The sequence below is a fragment of the Oncorhynchus mykiss genome, chromosome 12, assembly GCF_013265735.2.
Source record: "Oncorhynchus mykiss isolate Arlee chromosome 12, USDA_OmykA_1.1, whole genome shotgun sequence".
Taxonomy (NCBI): Eukaryota; Metazoa; Chordata; class Actinopteri; order Salmoniformes; family Salmonidae; genus Oncorhynchus; species Oncorhynchus mykiss.
In genome coordinates this window covers 57,521,909-57,549,056 of record NC_048576.1, presented here as the reverse complement: position 1 = coordinate 57,549,056, position 27,148 = coordinate 57,521,909, and the positions used below count along the sequence as shown (strand labels likewise).

The window sequence follows — 27,148 nt, the reverse complement described above, 5'->3', positions numbered from 1 at the left end:
AGGCACTGTACACTACCATTCAATAGTTTGGGGTCACATAGAAATGCCCTTGTTTTTTAAAGAAAAGCACCTTTTTTTTGTCCATTAGAATAAAATCTAATTGATCAAAAATACAGTGTAGACATTGATGAAACAAAAATAGAACTGTTTGGCCATAATGACCATCGTTATGTTTGGAGGAAAAAGGGGGAGGCTTGTAAGCCAAAGAACACCATCCCAACCGTGAAGTACAGGGGTGGCAGCATCATGTTGTGGGGGTGCTTTGCTGCAGGAGGGACTGGTGCACTTCACAAAATAGATGGCACCATGAGGAAAAACAATTATGTGGCTATATTGATGCAACATCTCAAGACATCAGTTAAAGCTTGGTTGCAAATGGGTCTTCCAAATGGACAATGAACCCAAGCATATTTCCAAAGTTGTGGCAAAATGGCTTAAGAACAACAAAGTCAAGGTATTGGAGTGGACATCACAAAGCCCTGAACTCAATCCTATAGAACATTTGTGGGCAGAACTGAAAAAGTGTGTGTGAGCAAGGAGGCCTACCAACCTGACTCAGTTACACGAGCTCTGTCAGGAGGAATGGGCCAAAATTCACCGAACCTATTGTGGGAAGCTTGTGGAAAACCGAAAACGTTTGACCCAAGTTAAACAATTTATCATTCTCTACTATTATTCTGACATTTCACATTCTTAAAATAAAAAGTGGTGATCCTAAACTGACCTAAGACAGGGCATTTTTACTAGGCTTAAATGTCAGGAATTGTGAAAAATGTAGTTTAAATGTATTTGGCTAAGGTGTATGCAAAACTTCAGACTTCAACTGTATCTATTATAAGAGTTCAGCCCCCCCTGCTCTTCCCTGACTTCCATTGGAATTTTCTTATGTCGTTATTTGGCTCCAAAACTGTTGAGGATTTCTTGTCTGTATCTCCTCAAGGTATAATAACTACCCTCTCTGATATCTCTGTTTAAATAGGCGCAGTCTTTTATCAAACACATGCTGTTTTTTCTTAAATTCCTTCCTACACTGTTCTCTTGTATTCCTATCTTTACACTGTAAAAATAAGTACTCAGCCTAATGCATTACTGACCATACATCCCTTAACTCACCATGTCAATAAGGCTTGTTCCACTTGTAAACTTTCCTGGACTTGGGGCTATTCTTAATTCACATTTTTTCCACATTTCAGAATGTATAATATCACAAAAATGTTCATACCACATATCTAAATCAAATGTTTCTTGGCATCTTTGCAGAGTTTCGATGAGTTCCACCAGAGCTCTACATGCCATTTCAGAACATAGAAAGTAATTTGGCACATTTCATTTCTTACAATTAGGGCTATGCCTAAATATGTACCTATCTTTTGCCCCGAGTGATGCACAGCAGTACCTGGTTGAGAAAGTTTGTGGCCAACAGAAAATATCATAAATAAAAGAGAATGATCAGGAAGTCAACTTTTTTTTCTCTCCAATTAAGTCAAAACATTTGCATTCTTCAACCATCTGTGTAGGAGATAACCTGGAATTGAAGGTGTTAACTATATAGTCCACCACAGCTTTTCCTTTGCCAGATGTGGATGTAAAGTTATCACTTTAGGGGCATATCCTTCCATTAATGACCTTTTAGAGTCCTGAAGGAATTCTAATAGGGTTTATCTCCATGATGATTATCAAAGTCATCCAAAGCAACACGCGATGGAATATCATCAATATCATTTATTTAGTCATCTAACCTCCCAATTCGACTGTTAAGATCCCCACATATGTAAATAGCATCTTCTTCTGTATATAGTTATACTTGACTTAACAAATGACTATAGAAGGAGGATGCATCTCTAACCCCTGTGGACTGTTCAGGTGGCAAATAGCATGAAAACACAACAAAACTATAATCTGACTCCCTATGTTCAAAGCGCAAACCAATAATTCCTTCTATGGCTTTATCGATAATTTCAATTTTATATGCTTTCATCACATCATACTTTACACATATTCCCACTCCCCCAGAATCCCTTTGGGCTTTCATGTGAGTGTTGCTGTTGTTGCCGACACAAATGCGTTTCACTTATTGAGATTATGTCTGGGTTTAAGGATTTTAGTACCATTATTCATTGTGTGTTTTTCGATGTAGTCCATCCGTTAACATTCCAATGCGCTATTGAAATAGAATCTCGTAGGGGATGGGAAGCCCCTCAGTACGTAGTAGGTCTGTCCACCCCCATGTCCTTGTCCGTGTTGTCCCTCTGGTTGTTCTCGTCCCATGACAAAATAATTATTTCCTCCTGGTATTTCTCTCAGCAGCGTCTTGAAGTTCAGTTCTATAAGGCGATCATGTGAGACTTGGCTGATCGAAGGAAGACTATTATAATCAGGATGGTCTCGCAGCTTTTGTTTTTTCCGTAACAGAGCCACTTTCTCCTTCACAGACCGACACTCCGACAACCCCTCAACTACAGTCACCTCTGTTTTTCGAAGCCTAGGCCTACCGATATCAACTGGTTCACTTTGGAGATTAGGTCCTCGTATTCATCAGCTGGCAGACATGCCATTATGATAGACACGTCTGGGTGGAACTTTGTTTTGGCAGCGCCTATTCTCCCAGATTCTAGGAATTCTACATGGGTCTCCAGACGTCCAACTTCAAGAGCAATGTGACCTTGTAGCTGCTTGTTATTATTCTCCAGTTGAGTCGACAGAGCTGTATGATTATCCTAAATGTCTTTCTCCAAAGATACACGTAAACTGTCAACTTTACTATTCATTCCTTTTTCAATACACAGCTTCATTTCTTCTTTTCTTCTTCAATTTCTGTACCTAGACTCCTTATCTCCGTCATGAGATTAGCCATGCTATTGGCACTTTCTTTCTTTGATAAATTTGTCTCCATGCTTTTCTCACCACTGTGTAGATTTCTACTGGTGTCCATATGTTTCTGTTATTGCTGTTCAAGGTAACGCTAAATGTAATGTTATAGCTAGGCTAGCCAGATTACTCACCAAACAATCCCTGACAAGTCTGTCTATTGACTGTATTTCACCCTCACGGGATTCAAACTTCAGCTGCCTCCATTTACGATCCGATCGCTATGTTTTAAACATTGAAAACGTTTACATTTTAAAAGTCTGAAATAGTTTGGTCCCATAAAGAAGCAGCTGCGTTTTTCACCGTGTGCACTGGGAGTCCGGATATGTTGCAGGGGTTTGATGGCACAAGCGGGGAGCCCAGCCAAAAGAGAGTTGCAGTAGTCTAGACGGGAGATGACAAGTGCCTGGATTAGGACATATACCGCTTCCTTGGCGAGGAAAGGCCGTACTCTACGGATGTTGTAGATGTGAGGCCTGAAGCAATTGCCTCTTCTGTCTAATGGTAAGTCCGCCACTGATCATCACCATCAACTCAGTCCACAGCTCATCCTGGGATTCCCTCTGTAGTAGTACTCCCAGCAGATATTCAGAGCAAGAAAATGAGCTCTTAGTCACAGACGGGCATAGAGAGGAGTAATTTAAATCAGGCACTTAGATCACAGCCATGAGGAGAGGGTGGTCTCTCTATCTACACATCTGTATCAGTACAGCTCAGTCACTAGTTCAGGCTTAGAGGGTTTTCAAGAGCAGTTACCAACCAGACCAACAGAGGGCAAACCTGAGGCATTTTAGTCCTTTGATGAGATTAGTGAATAGGACTGACTACAATGGATGACACAGAGAGCCTTTTGTGGGCAGACTGCTAGTGTTAGATAACAGGTTATTATTGAAATGTTCAGCGCGTTTGAGGGGATGCAAGCCAAGGTGATTTTTACATCTGAAATGTTGAGCGCATTTGAGGGAATGCAAGCCAAGGTGATTTTTACATCAGTGATTTTGCACAGTCAGACTGCAAAGTAGTCGATCTCAAACACAAACATTAGATTGGTATTGAAAGAGTGTTCTGCACCTGAATTGGGTATAGAAGTACAGATACTAGAATGGGTATTCCGATTCTATTTCTATGGTGTGGAGTACCTTGGCTGTGCCCAGACGGGTCTCCAGCTGCCTACACTCCTGCTGAAGGGCAGCAATCTCCTTGTCCTTGTAGAGCAGTGTATCTGCATGCTGTGCCAGGTCACGGGCTCTCTGACGGGCAAACGCCCTCTTGTACTGCTCCACCGCCCCTGGCCGCACCGGAGCTGGAGCGTTCACCTGGACAGAGGGGAAGCGTTAGAGGTTACGGGTCAACACAAAGCGGATGGAAAATGGAATTGTAAGAAGGACTGTTCATCACAAACGTATACTTATACCCCTTGACCCTCTCAGAAAGGATTTTTTTTTACCTGTATATTTGCTGGAGGCAAGTCGTTCAAGGTTCCAACTCTTACTCACAAAACAATCTTAAATCACAATAAAACAATTGCCCACATTCTGTCCGTGGGAGCCAAGCCATGCGAGCCAAGCCTAACTGGCATTTCAAAGTGTTTTAAATGTCAAATACAGTCTATAAATAACATTATATATAAATCAGCCCTGTCCAATTGTTATGAATGTCACACCCTGATCTGTTTCACCTGTCCTTGTGATTGTCTCCACCCCCTCCAGGTGTCGCTTATTTTCCCCGGTGTATTTATCCCTGTGTTTCCTGTCTCTCTGTGCCAGTTCGTCTTGTATGTTCAAGTCAACCAGCGTATTATTCCCGTGCTCCTGCTTTTTCTATTCTCTTTTGCTAGTCCTCCCGGTTTTAACCCTTGCCAGTTTTCTGGACTCCGTACCCCCCTGCCTGACCATTCTGCATGCCCTGACCTCGAGGCCGCCTGCCACTCTGTACCTCTTGGCCTCTGAACTGGTTTTGACCTTTTGCATGTCCACGACCATTCTCTTGCCTACCCCCTTTTGGAATGATTTAATAAATATCAAAGACTCAAACCATCTGCCTCCCTTGTCTGCATCTCGGTCTCGCCTTGTGCCCTTATAATGAAGTCAAATATATAATAGCTGAATAACTAGCTTTGGCACTCTTAAAGGTTCCTCTCATTTTTCATTGATTGAGGCTTTATTTGTATTGTTTTTGCTGTCTATGGGAAAGGGGAAAGAGGGGGAGAAGAAAAGGGAGAGGGAGAGAGAGGGAGGGTGAGAGGGATAGAGAAAGGGTATTTCTCTCTCAGGCAGGTGAACAGGTGCTGTGTGGAATACTGAGGTAGCCAATGGGCTGTGGGCCTGGTGGCCTGGGTACAAACAGGTGGTTGTACAGGTGGCACTGGACTAATGTGGTTGATTAGCCCAAATGTGGTAGAGGGGGATGGGGGAGTTACTCGTCTGGGCAGGGGGAATCTCTTCCTCTAAATACTACAGTCCCTGTTTTTATTTATTCTGAGTGAATATTCATACAGTCCAGACAAAGTGTACAGAACAGCTGTGTAGTTTTACAAGTGCAGAACGGTACAAATCTTAGCTCTCATCACACAGGAATGACCTGGGGCCGGCTTCTCAAAAGCATCTTAAGGCTAAGTTAATCATTCAAACTTTTGTTTGGAGCATCGTTAAATCTCTGCTCTGTTTCCCAAAACCATCATTATTAACTTTGCACTTGAAAACCCTCTAATCTAACGCCTGCCTCAGACCACACAATTCTTCAAGCTCTGTCAAGTTAGTTGTTGATCATTGCTTTTCAAGTCTTGCCATAGCTTTTCAAGCAGATTTAAGGCCACACAGGAACATTTTGGAAAAGACACTCCGGAGTATACTTGGCCTTGTGTTTTAGGTTATTGTCCTGCTGAAAGGTGAATTGGTCTCACAGTGCCTGTTGGAAAGAACCAGGATTTTGCCTGTGCTCAGTTTTACTCCATTTATTTTGATGCTTAAAAAACTCCCTAGTCCTTGCCGATGACAAGCATACCCATAACATGATTAAGCCACCATGTTTGAAAATATTAAGAGTGGTACTCAGTGATGTGTTGTGTTTGCCGAAACATAGATCTTTGTACTCAGGACATAAAGTTAATGTCTTTGCCCTATTTTTTGCCTTTTACTTTAGTGTCTTATTGCAAACAGGATGCATGTTTTGGAATATGTTTTATTCTGTACAGGCTTCCTTTCACTTTGTCATTTATGTTAGTATTATTACAATGTTGTTGATCCATCCTCAGTTTTCTCCTATCACAGCCATTAAACTCAAACTGTTTTTAAGTCACCATTGGCCTCATGGTGAAATCCGTGAGTGGTTTCATTCCTCTGCGGCAAATGAGATGGGAAGGACACCTGTATATTTGTAGTGACTGGGTGTATTGATACACCATGCAAAGTTTAATTAATAACTTCACCATGCTCAAAGGGATTGTTTTTACCCACCCACCAATATGTGACCTGTTTCAAGAAGCTAGGCATGTCAATACTTCACATGAGAGGAATTTGAACTTATTATTTTATACATTTTTTATTTATCAAAATGCAAAAACCAAACATGTATGCAATCTGTAAATACAAATACAATTGTTAAATAGTAGCCTAGTTGGTTTAGCCACTGAAAAATACAGGAACCTTCCCACTAGCCATGATTGGCTGAGATAATTGATGGGCTGGACAAGCCGAGAGATGAGTTCGGATTGGTCTGCCATGTAGCGTGCTTCTGTCTATAACATGAGCTGCTCAGTATGTGTAGATAATCCTTTCTACCGCTGCATTTTTTGAAAGATAATATTTTTTGCTACTGCTCAACATTGCTGCCGTTAACAGGCTCTATCGACAAAGATCAGTGGGAAAAAGTTGTGATGGACTACTTTCTTGAGGACAATCATGCCATGCTGACTCTATCGGACTCTGAAAATGAATCAGACGATGAGGAAATCCCAGATTTACGGAAGAAGTTGACCGAGTTTTGAAATCAGTGGAATGCCTGGTGGAAGCAGAAAGATGATTGCCATTTTTTTTAATTTAACCTTTATTTAACTTAGCAAGTCAGTTAATAACAAATTCTTATTTACAATGACGGCCCACCCCGGCCAAAGCCTAATCCGGGCGACGTTGGGCCAATTGTGCGCTGCGCTATGAGACTTCCAATCACAGCTGGTTGTGATACAGCCTGGAATCGAACCAGGATCTGTAGTGACGCCTCTAGCACTGAGATGCAGTGCCTTAGACCGCTGCATTATTTGGGAGCCCCAAATGAGGAGAGAGTTTAAAAGAAAACACAGAAGGTTGTTGTTTAAAACACCTGTCCCTGGATTACATCTTCAAACTAAGGGCAACCATGCCATCCATGACAGAGAGGGAGAAGCGTGCATCTATGTATATAGGTAAAAGTCTAGCTATATTTTCAGATATCATACATTTCTAATTTTGTCAGAAAGTCGTTTTCATTGCAAATTAAAGAGTACTGTTAGTTAGATGGCTGACGTTAGCTGGCTGGCTCGCTAGCTAATGTTACGCATATGATCTGTGTAGTAATATTATTCACATCTCAGATAGTCATTTGCATGGCTATTATAGCCTAATGTTAACCAACTAGCAAACATTGAACCTAGTTGTTTAGCTTCAGCTACCTGCAGATTCATGCATGGTGCAAGGTCGTATGAGTTGAGATTATGGTTAATTCTTTAGCTAGCTAGATACTTGTCTAAACAAAAGACTCCACTATGAAAGTAACCATTTCACTGTACCGTTTACACCTTCTGTATCCTGTGCATATGACAAATACACTTTGATTGTATTTGATATAGTGTGTGTTTACCAGAGACGGCAATGTGAAGAACCACATGACCTGCACCAAAGTAAGACTGGGATATAGGCCAAGGACTAGATAAATTGCATTTTTACTACTACCATTACTAGACTACCTTATTCACTCTGTTTCACACATGGCCTCACACGTGAATCCTTAAAGAGATGGGTGGGGCTAAGGCTTAAGAGGGTGTGAACGATGTTGAATGGGTGTAGACAAAGAAGAGCTCTTCAGTAGGTACCAAAACATTCACAGGCCATTTTCTCAAAACTGGGTTTACAAGTTTATTTTCAAAGCAGAATGACTTTTCCATTGTTCCTCAACTGCAGTGTATGATATACCATTTTCTAGCTCGAAGTCTCTACTTTTGTCCAATTAAAAAAAAATATATATACACACATATATACAATAATGTTGTCTTTGTCTCTCTAAATAACTGTAATGTGGTTAACCTTAAAAATCGAAATCTAAATGATTCAAATATGAAAGTAAAAATTCAACCAGAGCGCGCCCTTAGATCATGGGAAAGGACACACTTGACCGTTGCACTTGAATCATTCCCACGGTGAATGGCTAAGCCCGCAACGCTATGTAACCACACACTATTGCAGAGACTTTGATATTACCGGACGCAATTGATATGGTGAAAATAATGTGTGAGGAGGCAGAGGGACAGAAACTCACATTAATACCTTTGGCAGATATCACTGTGAAACTAAGAATTGATGCCTTAGCTAGCAATCAAGAGGAAACTCTGACTGAACGACTCAAACTTCTCACCTTATACTCTCCAAAAGGATGTTAGCGGTGAGGGCCGAGATGGCAATGCAATGACTTTTGTTCGTTACATGTCGGGGGATGCTATTCACAAGGACATAGAGTGCCTTCGGAAAGTATTCAGACCTCTTGACTTTTTCCATATTTTGTTACGTTTCAGCCTTATTCTAATATACACACAATACGCCACAATGACAAAGCAAAAACAGGTTTAGACATTTTTGCTAATTTATTGAAAATAAAAAATGAAAATATCACATTTACATAAGTATTCAGACCCTTTACTCAGTACATTGTTGAAGCACTGTTGGCATCGATTACAGCATCGAGTCTTCTTGGATATGACGCTACAAGCTTGGCACACCTGTATTTGGGAAGTTTCTCCCATTCTTCTCTGCAGATCCTCTCAAACTCTGTCAGGTTGGATGGGGAGCGTTGCTTTACAGCTATTATCAGGTCTGTCCAAAGATGTTCGATCGGGTTCAAGTCCGGGCTCAGAGAGTTGTCCTGAAGCCACTCCAGCAATGTCTTGACTGTGTGCTTAGGCTCGTTGTCCTGTTGGAAGGTGAACCTTCGCCCCCAGTCTGAGGTCCTGAGCGCTCTGGAGCAGGTTTTCATCAAGGATCTCTCTGTACTTTGCTCCGTTCATCTCTCCCTCAATCCTGACTAGTCTTCCTGCTGTTGAAAATGATCCCCCACCATGATTCACCGTAAGGATGGCGCCAGGTTTCCTCCAGACGTCACACTTGGCATTCAGGCAAAATAGTTCAATCTTGGTTTCATCATGGCCTGAGTTCTTTAGGCAAATTCCATGTGGGTTGTCATGTGTCTTTTACTGAGGAATGGCTACTGTCTGGCCACTCTACCATAAAGGCTTCATTGGTGGAGTGCTGCAGAGATGGTTGTCCTTCTGGAAGGTGCTCCCATCTCCACAGAGGAACTCTAGAGCTCTGTCAGAGTGACCATCGGGTTCTTGATCATCTCCCTGACCAAGGCCTTTCTCCCCCGATTGCTCAGTTTGGCTGGTGGTTCCAAACTTCTTCCATTTATGAATGATGGGAGGCCACTGTGTTGATGGGGACCTTCAATGCTGACCTTGAAACTTTTTGCTACCCTTCCCCGCTGTGCCTCGGAGCTGTACGGACAATTCCTTCGACCTCATAGCTTGGTTTTTACTCCGACATGCACTGTCAACTGTGGGACCTTATATAGACAGGTATGTGCCTTTCCAAATCATGTCCAATCAATTTAATTTACCACAGGTGGACTCCAATCAAGTTGTAGATACATCTCAAGGATGATCAATGGAAACAGGATGCATCTGAACTCAATTTTCAGTCTCATAGCAAAGGGTCTGAGTAATTATGTAAATAAGGTATTTCTGTTTTTAAAAATCTGTAATACATTTGCAAACACCTGTTTTCGCTTTGTCATTATCGGGTATTGTGTGTAGATTGATGAGTATTGATGAGTTTTTTTATTTAATACATTTTTGAATAAGGTTGTAGCATAACAAAATGTGTAAAAAGGGAAGGGGTCTTTCGAATGCACTGTATTACGGGCAGTGGGCAGGCCGTTGCACATTATGAATGTCTCCCTCTGCCATATGGACTCATTATATCACCCACTGAGCTATAATGGATACACCTAGAGCAACTGATGGCAAAAGAGCTGAGCACAGGACTCAGAATTATGCAGCTGGTAACTTCAATTGTAAACTACATTGTGCATGCTTGTTCACAAAACTATTTGGAGATATGGGATAAGAGCATGACAATGTTTTATTTCACACCGAGGCTTGGTGGTTATCGAGGTTGGAGTGTTGGGAAGATTTTTTGAATTCAGAGAGGAACTGTTGTCATTTGCAATTAATATAAAATCAGACTTTGTTGAATTTCTGTTTAATGAAAAGAAAATGTGTCCTCCTTGCATGTTATAGACATATTCGGGAAAGTGAACGAACTGAATGCAAACATGCAGGGGAAATACAGCAAAATTCTACAGATGAGTGACCGAATCAGCGAAATCTGTTTGACTGTGATCCTGGCTCAGTTGACATGCCAGTAAGTGAAATCGAACAGCTGATCGAACTGTCATGTGACTGAACGCTGCAGACAACGCATTCACGGGTCACTATGGAGGAGTTTTGCTTCCTGACTCAAAGGGATACTGTGCCGTCTCCCTCCGAGCATTATAACTCATGGTACGCTGATTTAGTGCTCTCGTCTGCATTAAAAACAAATACCGATCCAGTTTGGATGTGACAGGAGAGATGAGGTGCCCACTGTCAACCACACCCCCTGACTTTGATCATCTCCAATGCGACCTGCATCAAGCACACCTATCTCATTAATGTTGGTGAGATCATTTATCTTATGTCAGATTACTTTGCAATTGACTGCCATAGCACCAATTAAAAAAGTCAACATTGGCTGTTAATGGCATAATTGTTTTACACATGGTTTTGGGTTTAAATCATTTTCAGATATCAAAATGGGGTCGTGGGCCAATAAAGTTTGGGAACCCCTGCAGAGGTGTGAAATAGACCTTGGTTCAAATAGTATTTCATTTCTTTCAAATACCTTACCTGTATTTGAATGAAATGTAGCTGGCAGGCAGGCTCAAGCATAGGCACAGCTCAAAGTATTTGAATGAAAACAACGACTATTTGAAATCAGGTCAGCAGAGCAGTGGGAAGAGGTTTAAGCCATGCAGGAAGGCACTAGCTATTCCTGTAAATGGTAATAGGCAGTGTGTGTACCACTTTGAGGTTGGCCGCTTAGGAAATGGCACGACTACTTACGAGTTCTAACCTGACTGCGTAATTTAGTGACTTTTTTTTTGTGTTTATCTTTACTCTTTGTTGTACAGAAAGTTCATACTATTATCATAGACTGGATATACCAAACATTAGGAACACCCCTTTTGCCCTCAGTACAGACTCAATTCTTCGGGGCATGGACTTGAAAGCGTTCCACAGGGATGCTGGCCCCCCATGTTGACTCCAATGATTCCCATAGTTGTGTCAAATTGCCTGGATGTCCTTTGGGTGGTGGACCATTCTTGATACACACAGGAAACTGTTGAACGTGAAAAACCCAGCAGTCTTGCAGTTTGACACAAACTGGTGCACCTGGCATCTACTACCATACCCTGTTCAAAGGCACTTAAATATTTTGTCTTGCCCATTCACCATCTGAATTGAACACATACACAATCCATGTCTAAACTGTCTCAAGGCTTAAAAATCCATATTTAACCTGCCTCCTCCCTTCATCTACAATGATTGAAGTGGATTTAACAAGTGACATCAATAAGGAATCATAGCTTTCACCTGGTTATTCTATGTCATGGAAAGAGCAGGTGTTCTTAATGTTTTCTGTACTCAGTGTACGACCGCCAATCACTTCTGGACATCAGATCAACAGTTACTAACCTCAATTTCGACTTCAAATCCGACTTCATCTCACACTCACCTGTTCCCTTGTTCATACCGGAACCAATTCCTTTGTTTCATGGGCTACCAAAACGCCACGGGCGTAGATAGAGTAGACGAGCGGCATCCTGGTAAGACTGAGACAAAGAGAAAATCGACCGGCACTCCCTTCCATCCTATTGGCAAATGGCCAGTCACTAGAGAATAAGATGGACGAGCTTTGTTCGAGAGTCTCCTATCAGAGAGACTTAAAAAGCTGCAATATTATATATCTTGCGCAGACGTGACTGAATGACTTTGTACGTAGAACTCAGTGGTTTCCCCATGCAGCAGCACGATCAGACGGCCACGGGTATGTCCTGAGGCCGCCTTGTTAATAAACAACAACTGGTGCGCTGCTTCCAGTGTGAAGGAAATCTCAAGCTTTTGCTCACCTGATATAGAAAACCTCATGGTAAGAGCGCCAACACCACTTTGGCACTCAACAAAAATGTATGGGGCCATAAACAAACAAGAAACCGGAGACTTTAATGCGGGTAGACATAGAACATCACTTCTTCTGCTCTACTAGAAGCGCTAAAAGTCTAGACCACTTTTATTTTACCCACAGAAGCGCATACAAGGCCCTCCCTCGTCCTCTCTTCGGCAAATCTATTCTCCTGCTTCCCATTTACAAACAAACACTCAAACAGGAAGTAACACTGATGCGCTCAGTACGTAAAGGGTCCAATAAAGTAGACGCGAGGCTATAAGATTGTTAGCTAGTACAGACTGGGATATGTTCAAGGATTCATCTGATAGCATTGAAGAGTTTACCACATCAGTCACAGCCCTCATCTATAAGTGCATACACAATGTTGTCCCCACAGTGACTATGGACATATCCAAACCAAAAAAACATTGATTTTCAAGAAATATCCGCACTAGGCTAAAGGCTAAAGCTAACATTTACAAGGAACGTGACACAGACATGGACAAATACAAGAAAGCCTGTTATGACCTCCGACGAGACATCAACCATGCAAAAAGACAATATAAGAGGAAGGTGGAATCCTATTACCAGGGCGCCGACACTCATTTTAGATTACAAAGGGAAACCCAGCCGTAGGATGTTCCCAAAAGAACTTCAGTGGCAAGGAAAAGTATGTGAACCCTTTGGAATTATCTGCATTATTCTGCATAAATTTGACATAACATCTTATCTGATCTTCATCTAAGTCACAACAATAGACAAACACAGTGTGCTTAAACTAATAGCACACAAATTATTGTATTTTTCTTGTCTATATTGAATACATAATTTAAACATTCAAAGTGTAGGTTGGAAAATGTATGTGTACCCCTAGGCTAATGACTTCTCCAAAAGCTAATTGGAGTCAGGAGTCAACTAACCTGGAATCGAAACAATGAGACGAGATTGGAGATTTGGCTAGAGCTGCCCTGCCCCATAAAAAACACTCACAACATTTGAGTTTGCTATTCACAAGAAGCATTGCTTGAGAACCATGCCTAGAACAAAATAGATCTCAGAAGACCTAAGATTAAGAATTGCTGCCTTGCATGAAGCTGGAAAGGGTTACAAAAGTATCTCTAAAAGTCAGTCCACGGTAAGATAAATTGTCTATAAATGGAAAAATTTCAGCACTGTTGCTACTCTCCCTAGGAGTGGCTGTCCTGCAAAGATGACTGCAAGAGAACAGAGCAGAATGCTCAATGAGGTTAATAAGAATCCCAGATTGTCAGCTAAAGACTTACAGAAATCTCTGGAAGATCCTAACATCTCAGTTGACAAGTCTACAATACGTAAAACACTAAACAAGAATGGTGTTTATGGGAGGACACCATGGAAGAAGCCACTGCTGTCCAAAAAAAAACATTGCTGCACGTCTGAAGTTCGCAAAAGAGCACCTGGATGTTCCACAGTGTTACTCACAAAATATTCTGTGGACAGATGAAACTAAAGTTGTGTCGTTTGGAAGGAACACACAACACTATGTGTGGAGGAAAAGGCACAGCACACCAACATCAAAACCTCACCTCAACTGTAAACTATGGTGGAGGGAGCATCATGGTTTGGGGCTGCTTTTCTGCCTCAGGGCCTGGACAGCTTGCTATCTATCATTGACCAAAAAAAAAATTCCCAGGTTTATCAAGATATTTTGCAGGAGAATGTTAGGCTATCTGTCTGCCAATTGAAGCTCAACAGAAGTTAGGTGATGCAACAAGACAACAACCCAAAAGACATAAGTAAATCATCAACAGAATGGCTTGAACAGAAGAAAATACGCCTTCTGGAGTGGCCCAGTCAGTCCTGACCTCAACCCGATTGAGATGCTGTGGCATGACCTCAAGAGAGCAGTTCACACCAGACATCCCAAGAATATTGTGGAATAGAAAGTTTTGTAAAGAGGAATGGTCCAAAATTCCTCCTGACCTTTGTGCAGGTCTGATCCGCAACTACAGAAAACGTTTGGTTGAGGTTATTGCTGCCAAAGGAGGGTCAACCTGTTATTAAATCCAAGGGTTCACATACTTTTTCAATCTGCACTGTGAATGTTTACACGGTGTGTTCAATAAAAATATGAACAATTATAATTGTTTGTGTGTTATTAGTTTAAGCAGACTGTGTTTGTCTATTGTTGTGACTTCGATGAAGATCAGATGAAATTGTATGACCAATTTATTCAGAAATACAGGTAATTCTAAAGGGTTCACATACTTTTTCTTCCACTGTAAATGTGTTTCATGCTCGATTCTAGAAATATAACACTGAGTCTTGCGTGAAAGCCCCTGTTGTTTTGGATGACTGTGTGATCTGGCTATTCATGGCCGATGTGAGTAAAACTTTGAAACATGTTAAAGCTCGCAAGGTCACCAGGCCAGACGGAATACCAGGGCGCGTTCTCAAAGCATGCGTTGACCAGCTGACCATTGTCCCTGTTCCTAAGAACTCCAAGGTAACCTGTCTAAATTACTATAGCCCTATAGCATTCACATCTGTAATGATGAAGTGCTTTGAAAGGCTGGTCATGACACACATTAATACCATCAACCCACACACCCTGGATCCATTCCAATTTGCATACCGCCCCAACAGATCCACAGATGATGCAATCTCTAGTGCACTTCACACGGCCCTCTCCCACCTGGACAAGAGGGGAAATAACTACAGTGCCTTGCGAAAGTATTCGGCCCCCTTGAACTTTGCGACCTTTTGCCTCATTTCAGGCTTCAAACATAAAGATATAAAACTGTATTTTTTTGTGAAGAATCGACAACAAGTGGGACACAATCATGAAGTGGAACGACATTTATTGGATATTTCAAACTTTTTTAACAAATCAAAAACTGAAAAATTGGGCGTGCAAAATTATTCAGCCCCTTTACTTTCAGTGCAGCAAACTCTCTCCAGAAGTTCAGTGAGGATCTCTGAATGATCCAATGTTGACCTAAATGACTTATGATGATAAATACAATCCACCTGTGTGTAATCAAGTCTCTGTATGAATGCACCTGCACTGTGATATTCTCAGAGGTCCGTTAAAAGCGCAGAGAGCATCATGAAGAACAAGGAACACACCAGGCAGGTCCGAGATACTGTTGTGAAGAAGTTTAAAGCCGGATTTGGATACAAAAATATTTCCCACGCTTTTAACATCCCAAGGAGCACTGTGCAAGCGATAATATTGAAATGGAATCAGTATCAGACTGCACTGCAAATCTACCAAGACCTGGCCGTCCCTCTAAACTTTCAGCTCATACAAGGAGAAGACTGATCAGAGATGCAGCCAAGAGGCCCATGATCACTCTGGATGAACTGCAGAGATCTACAGCTGAGGTGGGAGACTCTGTCCATAGGACAACAATCAGTCGTATATTGCACAAATCTGGCCTTAATGGAAGTGGCAAGAAGAAAGCCATTTCTTAAAGATATCCATAAAAAGTGTTGTTTAAAGTTTGCCACAAGCCACCTGGGAGACACACCAAACATGTGGAAGAAGGTGCTCTGGTCAGATGAAACCAAAATTGAACTTTTTGGCAACAATGCAAAACGTTATGTTTGGCGTAAAAGCAACACAGCTGAACACACCATCCCCACTGTCAAACATGGTGGTGGCAGCATCATGGTTTGGGCCTGCTTTTCTTCAGCAGGGACAGGGAAGATGGTTAAAATTGATGGGAAGATGGATGGAGCCAAATACAGGACCATTCTGGAAGAAAACCTGATGGAGTCTGCAAAAGACCTGAGACTGGGACGGAGATTTGTCTTCCAACAAGACAATGATGCAAAGCATAAAGCAAAATCTACAATTGAATGGTTAAAAAATAAACATATCCAGGTGTTAGAATGGCCAAGTCAAAGTCCAGACCTGAATCCAATCGAGAATCTGTGGAAAGAACTGAAAACTGCTGTTCACAAATGCTCTCCATCCAACCTCACTGAGCTCGAGCTGTTTTGCAAGGAGGAATGGGAAAAAATGTCAGTCTCTCGATGTGCAAAACTGATAGAGACATACCCCAAGCGACTTACAGCTGTAATCGCAGCAAAAGGTGGCGCTACAAAGTATTAACTTAAGGGGGCTGAATAATTTTGCACGCCCAATTTTTCAGTTTTTGATTTGTTAAAAAAGTTTGAAATATCCAATAAATGTCGTTCCACTTCATGATTGTGTCCCACTTGTTGTTGATTCTTCACAAAAAAATACAGTTTTATATCTTTATGTTTGAAGCCTGAAATGTGGCAAAAGGTCGCAAAGTTCAAGGGGGCCGAATACTTTCGCAAGGCACTGTATGTGAGAACGTGGTTCATAGACTACAGCTCAGCGTTCAACACCATAGTCCCCTCCAAGCTGTGGACCCTGGGACTGAACACCTCCCTCTGCAACTGGATACGGGACTTCCTGACGGGCTGGCCCGATGTGGTGAGGGTGGGCAACCTGCCACGCTGACCCTCAACACGGGGGGGGGCCCTCGGGGGTGTGTGCTTAGTTCCCTCCTGTACTCCCTGTTCACCCACGACTCCAACACTACCATCAAGTTTGCTGACGACACAACGGGGGTAGGCCTATGGTGGCGAAATTACAAGATTGTCATAATACTGTTATTGCATTTTTCTTAGACGTAACAGAATGGGGTTAGAACTCTCATGTGTCTGTGTTAACACTGACAGTAGATTTACGATGCCTTAGGTGATAAACCAAATAAGCCACGTTCCATTAATGTGAGGGAGATGGCTCGGCTTGAGAGGAACCTCGTTTTGTGGGCCAAGCCCTGTTTCCCTTTACATTGTGAACAGTCTTCACAGCAGATACTGTCTGCTGTGAATTATTCATTTCTTTCATACAACTCCTAACCTTTTGACCCAATCCACACATCTGCTGTTTGTCGTGTATTCATAAAGAGCTATTAAGAGCTGTAACTCAGTGATCACCTACAGGGTGGTTACCTACCAACTCCATTACTGCAGTAATTAAATAATAAAGTTCAATTGTTTTGAAGAAATCTAAATGTCTCTCCTTTGATTATAATTCCACCACATGCCTGATCACCGACGGCGATGAGACAGACTACAGGGAGGAGGTCAGAGTCTTAGCAGTGTGGTGCCAGGGAAACAACATCTCCATCAACGTCAGTAAGACCAAGGAGCTGATGGTGGACTACAGGAGAAAGAGCAGAGAACACGTCCCCCATCCACATTGACAGGGCTGTAGTGATGCGGATCGAGAGCTTCAAAGGTCCACAGACACCCGCACGGTTGTGAAGAGGGCACGGCAACGCCTCTTCCCTGCCAGGAGGCTGAAAAGATTTGGCACGGGCCCTTGGATACTCAAAAGTTCTACAGCTGCACCATTGAGAGCATCCTGACTGGCTGCATGGCCACTTGGTACAGCAAATGCACCCTTGACAGCAAAGTGCTTCAGAGGGTGGTGCAGACAGCTCAGTACATCACTGTGGCCAAGCTCCCTGCCATCCAGGACCTCTATATCAGGCAGTGTCAGAGGAAAGCCCAAAAAATTGCCAAAGACTCCAGCCACCCAAGCCATAGACTGTTCACTCTTCTACCGTCTGGCAAATGGTATCGGCTCATGGACCAACAGGCTCCGAGACAGCACAGGATCATAGCAAAGGGTCTGAATACTTATGTAAATAAGGTATTTCTGTTTTTTATTTTTAATACATTTGCAAATATTTCGCTTTATCATTATGGGGTATTGTGTGTAGATTGATGAGGAACATGTTTTATTTAAGCCATTTTAGAATAAGGCTGTAAAGTAACAAAATGTGGAAAAAGTCAAGGGGTCTGAATACTTTCTGAATGCACTGTCCATATCTACATCAAATACATAGTACCCCTGCAAATTGATCTATTACCTGTACTACATGTACATAGCTCCATTCTTGTGTATATTATTCCTTGTGTTACTATTTATTTATTTTACTGGGAAGAGCTCCTAAACAAGCATTTCATATTTCATCTAAATTGTTGTATTCAGCACGTGACAAATAACATTTGATTTGAAATGAGTACGACAACCCTGCAGTAAGGCAATAGCTATATCTGAAAACAGTGATAGGCTTGTAGTTTACCACTTTGAGGTTGGCCTCCTGTAGTTTGCGTGCCCTGTCCTCCAGTCTCTTAGCGATGACAGCCAGCTCTGTGTTCTTCCTCCTCAGACGCCTCACCTTCTCCTCAGTCTCTGGGACACTGCTCTTCCTCTGCAGAGAGATAGAGGGAGAGACATATTTAAAAAGCTCCTCCACAAGCCTGCAGCTCTGACTGACACAGCCAGAACAGGACAGGCATGGTGAGGACTGGACCAAAATAACACAGTAGAGGACTCAAAAAGACAAAGACAAACTTTTGTAACCCCGGTTCTCTGATAATATGAGTGTGTCACTATGAGGATTCGTTCCAGGCGGATTACAACACGAAGAACCAATCACATAACATCTTTCGGAGACAGACAGATCGAGAGGCGAATGAGGTGAGCCCCTCCCTCCTTATAAGATGCCACTCACCTGTCCTTTGGTCATTCTCAAGCATGCCTTTCTTCCTTGCTCTCTGCGAGTAGGAAAATGCGGTGATACATCTCATGTTTGTATAATGCTTGTTCATGATCAGAGGACCAGGGTTACGAAAGTAACAATGAGTTCTCTTCAAATTAGCAATATAGCAAAACACAGCTTAGCTTGTGGTTAATCCACCTGGCGTGTCAGATTTCAATACAGCTTTTCGGCGAAAACATAACAAGCGTTTATGTAAGAACATCTCTCTCAGTAGACAAAATATTAGAAACAGCTAGCAGCCAAGTAGATTGGTCACGAAAGTCAGAAAAGCAATATATTAAATTGCTTACCTTTGATGATTTTCGGATGTTTGCACTCACGAGACTCCCAGTTACACAATAACTGTTCCTTTTGTTATTTTTATATCCAAAATACCTTGGCGGGTTATGTTCAGAAATCCACAGGCTCGAGCGGTAACGACATCACACAGAAACATGGGGTGTTTCTGTCCACATGTTTCTGTCCACAGAAACATGTCAAACGTATTTTATAATCAATCCTCAGGTTGTTTTTAAAATATACAGTGCCTTGCGAAAGTATTCGGCCCCCTTGAACTTTGCGATTTATTGCCACATTTCAGGCTTCAAACATAAAGATATAAAACTGTATTTTTTTGTGAAGAATCAACAACAAGTGGGACACAATCATGAAGTGGAACGACATTTATTGGATATTTCAAACTTTTTTAACAAATCAAAAACTTGAAAAATTGTATCAATACACCCAGTGACTACAAAGCTACAGGTGTCCTACCTAACTCAGTTGCTGGAGAGGAAGGAAACCGCTCAGGGTTTTCACCATGAGGCCAATGGCGACTTTAAGACAGTTTAATGGCTGTGAAAAGAGACAACTGAGGATCAAATCAAATCAAATTTTATTTGTCACATGCCCCGGATACAACAGATGTTGTAGCTGTTAAGGAACCTTTTGGACCTAGACTTGGCCCTCCGATACCGCTTGCCGTGCGGTAGCAGAGAGAACAGTTTATGACTTGGGTGACTGGAGTCTTTGACAATTTTTGAGAGGTCCTGTACAGCTCGTTGAGTGCGATCTTAGGGCCAGCATCTGTTTGTGGTGGTAAATAGGCAGCTACGAAAAATATAGAAGAAAACTCTCTTGGTAGGTAGTGTGGTTAGTTGCTGTTGCAATCTCCTCAAGCATAAATTCTTCTTCTAGACAGTCATGGGAGTCTGTATCACTTGAAGACATATTCAAGCCATTAAAGAAGGAGTCAATCAGCGAAGGGTCTTGAGGGGATTCAGAGGTGTATAGCGCAGAGTAAAATTGTTTAAATTGATCATTGATCTCTTTATGTATAACTGTGGTGGTATTTGTGGGATTAAACGTGAGGCCTCAGATTTACGGATCTGATGTGCAAGGAGTTTACTGGCCTTGTCGCCTTGTTCATAGACTTTGTATCGAGCTCGCAAGAGTAACTGTTCAGCTTGCCTGGTAGAAAGCTCATCAAATTCAGATTGGAGTAGTTGGCGCTCTTTATGCAGATCAGAGGAAGGATCCGTAGCATACTTCTCATCCAATGTGGCTATGGACTCGCTCAGGTCCCGAAGTCGCTGGGAGCGAACTCTGTTTTGGTTGGCTGTATAAGAAATAATTTGGCCACGTAGGTATGCTTTGAGAGACTCCCATATGGTAGAGCAGGACATACCGGGTGTTGAATTAGTTTCTAGGAATAAGGTAATTTCAGAAGAAATGAAATTGACAAACTCCTTATCTGAGAGTAAAATGGGGTTGAGACGCCATTGATAACACATAGGAGGTCGCTGGGGAAACTCTAGTTCAAGCACTAATGGTGAATGGTCAGAGATAACAATACTCTCGTAAGTACACTGCCGAAGGTTAGGCAGAAGTTTTTTGTCCAAAAAGAAGTAATCAATCCGGGAGTATGTTTGATGAACATGAGAATAAAAGGAATACTGTCTATCTGTAGGATGTAGGAAACGCCAGGCCTCAAACATAGCATATTTCTGAAGAAAGGATTGAATAAGTAGGGCACATTTAGATGGGCCTGTATTTGTTTGTGAGGACTTGTCAAGAACTGGGGACATTTTACAGTTGAAATCCCCCCCTAAAATCAACAAATGAGAATCTAAATTGGGAATAGCAGACAGAAAGGAGGAAATGAAACTTGTGTCATCCCAATTGGGAGCATAAACACTAGCCAAAACAAGAGGGATAGAAAACAGTTAACCGGTTACTATGACGTATCGTCCCTTAGGATCAGCAATAACCTCAGAAGCTACAAAAGGAGTAGCCTTATCAACCAGAATAGCAGCACCTCTTGATTTACTATGAAAGTTTGAGTGGAACACTTTGAGTGGAACACCAACCCAGTCCTTACGCATCCTAAAATGCTCACCAGTCCTCAAGTGAGTCTCTTGTAGAAATGCAATATTTGCATTCAAACCCTTTAAGTGTGTCAACACCCTCTTACGCTTCACCGGGTTGTTAACCCCTTTGGTATTCCAAGAAATGTACTTGATCGTATTATTTCGGCCCCTCTGGGCATTCCCGTTATTCAACCCTGTCATTAGAGCATAGAATGGAAAAGCAATGAGCGCCCAAAACCCCCAGAATAACTTGTCTCAGAGTAATAATGTACGGTTGTAAATGTTTGGAAAAAGTACAGAAAAAAAAACAGAAAAAAAAACTAAAAAGACAGAATGACAACATTAGAACTGAACAATTCAACCTGCCCCCCCACCCCCTCCCCCCATCCCAGACAATACCTCCCCAAACGAGGTACAAGCCTAAATAGAACATGTTCTCTTCGCACAGTATGTCTGTGAGAGTGCGGTCTTAAACCTAAACCCACAGTCCCGCTCTTTAAAGTCGCGTTTTGTTAGTGGATCAAGCAGCAAAAAGAAAGATTTGTATGTATTTCTTTCAAATAAAAAAAAGGCGAATCCCCTGTGCAAACGGAATGACAAAAGCACCACTTGTAGATGTATATAATTGTATTCCCCGTCTTATAACAGGCATTGAGAGAAAATAAATCAAATGTATAAAGGCTCTCAGCCAAAAATCTAATTTGAAGTAAGGAAATCGTAGTAAGACAATCAAAAATAATAGTAATTATAATAGTAGTCTATTTGAAGCTGAGACAGCTTACAACCAATCCCAAAAAACTACGTCTGCGCAACGTTGAACGTTTGCTGGGCTTAAATGACGCTCAAAACTTTTAAAATTAAAGTGAGGCCCCAGAAACCGTGTAGCCTCGGGAGACATTTACTGTTTACTGGGTCAATGCAAACGGATGCAGTAAACAAATAACCAAAAATATTTTGAGTCACTGAGACAATGTGTAAACAAACTAAATAGGTGAGCGAGATAAGGCACGCACGCACACTAGATGATCAAAACATTAGATCACATCAAATAAGCCTGAATAGTTTCACCAACTATACCAGACTAGCCTGTTATATCTAAACATAATTGTACCACAAGTGGGGTACTTACTATCCACAGTTCGCAAGCAACAGTTGCTAAACTGTGAGCATATTCAAGACTTCTTGATGTGACGTTGAATGTGAGCCATAGCCTCCTCCGGAGATTCAAATGTGTGGTCTTTACCCTCATGAGATATCCCTAAACGGGCCGGGAATCGCAGTCCATACTTCACACTTGGATGGTCCCGAAGTACTCGTTTGGCCTGTCCGAAAGCTGCGCGCTGCCTGGAAACAGTGGGGGAGTAGTCCTGGTATATGGAAAAGCTCTGTCCTTGAAAGCTCAGAGTGGTATTGCGGGCTCGTCGGAGGATCTCCATCTTCTCATGAAAAAAGTGCACTCGAAGAATTATGGTCACGGGGCCTCTCCCCATCCCGGGGCTTTGGGCGCAGCGACCAGTGGGCTCGATCAATCAGGGGCTTTTCATCTAAGGCAAGAACATCCTTCAGCAGCCCTGAAACGAAATCCATGGCGCGATGCATTTCCGCGGACTCTGGGATTGATACAAGTCTCAGATTATTGCGGCGAGAGAATCCCTCTAAACTCACACAGCTCTCCCTCACCTTTTTCAAATCCGCAGCTAGGCGTTTAACTTCAGCCTCCAGGGATGTAGTTAAATCGGAGACATTAGTAGCGGAGGCCTCCAGTGCTGCAATCGTTGTAGTGTGTGACGCAGTTGTTGTTTTGAGTGATGTAATTGCCGGCACAGTCTCGTTCCGCAGGATGGTTAAATCTGCTTTTAAAGTATCAGAAACCTCCTGTATTCTGGCCTCAATCGTAGCAACCACCTGTGTTTTCATTTCAACTATCTCAGAGCGTAGTAGTTTGATGGCCTCGAGAATGTTAATTTCAGTGCCGCCAGGCCAAGCCGCGCCCCCGGGTAAAGTGTGCGTCCTGGGGCCCTCAGACTCAGGAGAGGGCGGTGATGAGAGCGGGTCTTGTAGGCCGGGTTTTCTCAAAGTCATGTTCTTGGCCTTATGTTTGGTCGACATGCTGACATTCGGAAGCAAAGTAGTCTTCGTTTTTTACGGAAAGGGATCACCAAATTAATATTTGAAAATAAATACGGTTTTGCTGCAGAATTCACATAAACTTTAAGAAGACCACGGGAGCAAACGGAAAACACGTCAGTCGCACATGGCGTCCCCTACCATCCCCCTAAAAACGCATTTTCACTTTGTCCTTATGGGGTATTTATGTGTAAAAACATATAATACATTTTAAAAATTCTGGCTGAAACAACAAAATGTGAAATAAGTCAAAGGGTATGACTACTTTCTGAAGGCACTGCACACCCATCTAGTATCAGGTCAGACCCTCCTTTGTCTCCAGAACAGTCCGAATTATTCGGGGCATGGACTCTACAAGGTGTTACAAACCTTCCACAGGGATGTTGGTCCATGCTGACACGATGGCATACCGCAGTTGCTGCAGATTGGACGGCGGTACAGTCATGCTGCGAAATGCCCATTCCATCTCATCCCAAAGATGCTCTATTGGGTTTGGTCAGCAATAATGTTCAGATACACTGTGTTTTTCAATCGTTGCTCAGTTGGTATCAAGGGACCTAACGTGTGCCAGGAAAACATTCCCCACACCAGAAAACCACTGCCACCAGCCTGTACTGTTGACACCAGTTAGGATGGGTCCATGGACTCATGCTGCTTACGCCAAATCCTGACTCGGACATCAGCATTATGCAACAGGAACTGAAATTGGTCGGACCAGGCAATCTTTTCCCCCACTCTTCAATTGTCCAGTGTTGGTGATTGTGTGCCCACTTGAGCCGCTTCTTCTTGCTTTTAACTGATTGGAGTGTAACCCGTTGTGGTCGTCTGCTGCAATAGTCCAAGTGAGGAGTTGTGCCTTCCGAGATGCTGTTCTGCACTGCGCCATTATTTGTCTGTTTGTGGCTCACCTGTTAGCTTGCACGATTCTTGCAATTCTACTTTGACCTCTCTCATCAATGAGCTGTTTTCGCCCACAGGACTGATGTTGATTGGATGGTTTTTGTTTGTCGCACCATTCTCGGTAAACGCTAGACACTGTCGAGCATGAAAAGCCCAGGAGATCTGCCATTTCTGAGATACTGGATTTGGTGTGCCTGGCACCGACAATCATACCACGCTAAAAGTCATTTATGTCACTCGTTTTGCCAATTCTAACGTTAAATCGAACCGTAACGGAATGCCTGTCTGCCTGCTTTATATAGCAAGCCACGGCAATGTGACTCACTGTCTGTAGGAGCAAATAATTTTTGTGAATGTGTTGAGTGCATCTACTCCAGCCTTACCTCATACAACAAACATTCACCCACATTAATTTTAATTTATACAGTGTGTACATTAACAAATTTGTGCCAAGCAACTAGAATAGCATCACCACAATTCATAGATATAAGTATCAACAATCGATAAAGTCAATAACTCCATAAAGTGCTTGGTCCCTGGAGTAGCCATAGGGAGTTCAATGTTCTGACTGCTGGGGGGGGAAATAAATCAGGTTTGGTGGTTAATGACCTCTAGCACCTACCATGGGGTAGGGGCTGAAAAAGGTAATTAGATGGATGGGGGGGGGTCGTTGATTTAAAAAAAAATTGCACATTTGGAGGAGAGCTTGATGTACAGAGAGCTCACAGAGGGAAGGTCTCAGTCAGTGATCTTTGAGGCTTTCGATACAACCCTCTCGTCTCTTCTTAGTGTGCCCTCAGCATATTTAAAAACCTTAACTGTGGTCTCCTGAGATGTAAACTGGTTCGTAAAGAGGGAGAAGAGCAGGGGGACAGCACGTAGCCCTGTGGCATTGTTTTAGGTGATTTGGGGACAGGGATGATGGTACTTTGAAGCACTGTGGTACTGTACATTGGCATCAGGAAGTGTTAAAAATGTAAGTGAACAGGGCCAGTTGTTCAACAAAGCAGTGGAGCACAGCTGGTGCAAGTTGATCCGTCCCTTCGGCTTTCCTTATGCTTTGCTTTTTGAAAACAGTTCTCACCTCATCCTCCTGTATAGTGAATGGTGGTGGGAGACTGATCATTCCTTACCAATGCTCAAAAGGTCTACAATAAGCATAAAACCTTGGATACAAAGCACAGGTAAGGAATGATCTATATCTTGGTCACACCACTTCTCAAAAAACACACCATTTGTATTCATACAGCCAGCGTGTGAAAGGGGCTAAGGCATTGGACACTAAATGACCTGAGTGGCAAGCCATTTAGATTCATTCCCTCAAGGACCACACCCATATTAAACATTTTGGTTACAAAAAGACTAAAATCACTAGGAATTCAGCAAAACAACTGTTTCCCTTAGGAAATCTGTTCACCAAGTATTGCTACGAACAGAAATGAGACGTGATCCTGTCTCAATGTAATGAAAGTATGAAATTATTGTTATTTTCAAATACAATCTCTTTATGGGATTAGTTGTGGTCAGTTTGCAGTGTACAAATTATTATCATTAACTTTTTTCCCTTTGCGCTGTTGTCTGTGCCTAACAATGTTTGTACCATGTTTATGCTTCTACCATGACTTTACTTTCATTAATCTGATGATTGTTATTTATCGAATCAACTAACTATGTTTAATTGTTACCCGATTAAATTAATCATGTAACAATGAACTAATTTAGAATTTGGGGCACCACGAGAGCGGTTGTTTAAAGAGTTACCATCTCCCGAATTAAATTCTAAAGGTCTTTACATGTTGTGTTTATATTTTTGGTCAGTATACATTAACGTATCATGAGAAAAATTGTAGTGAGGCAACATGAGACGTGAAAGGCTAACATTTTACTCCAAAACAGGAATTGATTCTCTCTCACTCCCTCTCAAAAACGTGGATGTTTGGATGTCACATGACCAATATCTGCGCTCTGATTGGAGGATTCCTAAAGATTACCCACAAGGTGGCACTGCCGGTCAAAATGGCAAATTTTCAATGGAAAAAAGTTTCTGCAATATTGCCTTAAAGAATTGTGAGATTATCATTACTTTAGTCTAGACGAGGCCTCTACCTAGCCCCTAGTTCTTGTCCAGACCTCTACTCTAGTCCATGTAAACGCTCACCAGCAGGCCGTTCTCCTCTCTCAGGTTGGTGCAGGTCTTCTCCATCTCATCCAGAGCTTGCAGCAGCTCAGAGTTCTGACGCACCAAGAACCCATAGTCAGTGCCATTCTGGAACACAGAGATAGAACACACACATCAAGACCATGTACATGCTTCCACTCCACATTTACAAGTCTTGCCAGGACATTACATTAAAGATGGAATCTGCATTAGGGAAAAAAAGTGCCACTGTCTGCCCCTAGTACCTTTGTTATTGTTTTGGCTTTGTGGACCGAACGGAGGTAAGGTGTGTCAAGCAGTGTGGTAAAAACATTGCAGTACATATTCTGCTGTTCTATCACACATGTAATTATGGGGTGGCAGTGTAGCCTAGTGGTCAGAACGTTGCACTAATAACCGAAAGGTTGCAAGATCGAATCTCCGAGCTGACAAGGTACAAATCTGTCATTCTGCCCCTGAACAAGGCCGTTAACCCACTGTTCCTAGGCCATCATTGAAAATAAGAATTTGTTCTTAACTGACTTGCCTAGTTAAATAAAGGTACAATTTTAAAAAATGTCCAAGGGAGAAAAAAACAACAGCGTTTGTTGTTTGCAGTAACGTCTTTGTTGTTGTAATATCCCAAAGGACGTGGCAGTTTCA

The 27,148-nt window shown here is 42.3% G+C and overlaps 1 protein-coding gene across 8 annotated transcripts in view; it reads right to left on the bottom strand.

Annotated features, from left to right (window-relative positions):
• The window catches only part of LOC110537838 (peripheral-type benzodiazepine receptor-associated protein 1), a 182,021-nt gene that overhangs the window by 69,296 nt on the left and 85,577 nt on the right, over positions 1-27,148 (bottom strand). For all 8 annotated transcript variants that reach the window (XM_036937869.1, XM_036937863.1, XM_036937867.1 and 5 more), the window contains exons 2-4: positions 26,507-26,614; positions 18,494-18,622; positions 4,008-4,184 (exon numbers count right to left, since the gene is read on the bottom strand). In XM_036937869.1, coding sequence (XP_036793764.1) covers positions 4,008-4,184; positions 18,494-18,622; positions 26,507-26,614 — 414 coding nt within the window. The remainder of the gene's footprint in view (positions 1-4,007; positions 4,185-18,493; positions 18,623-26,506; positions 26,615-27,148) is intronic.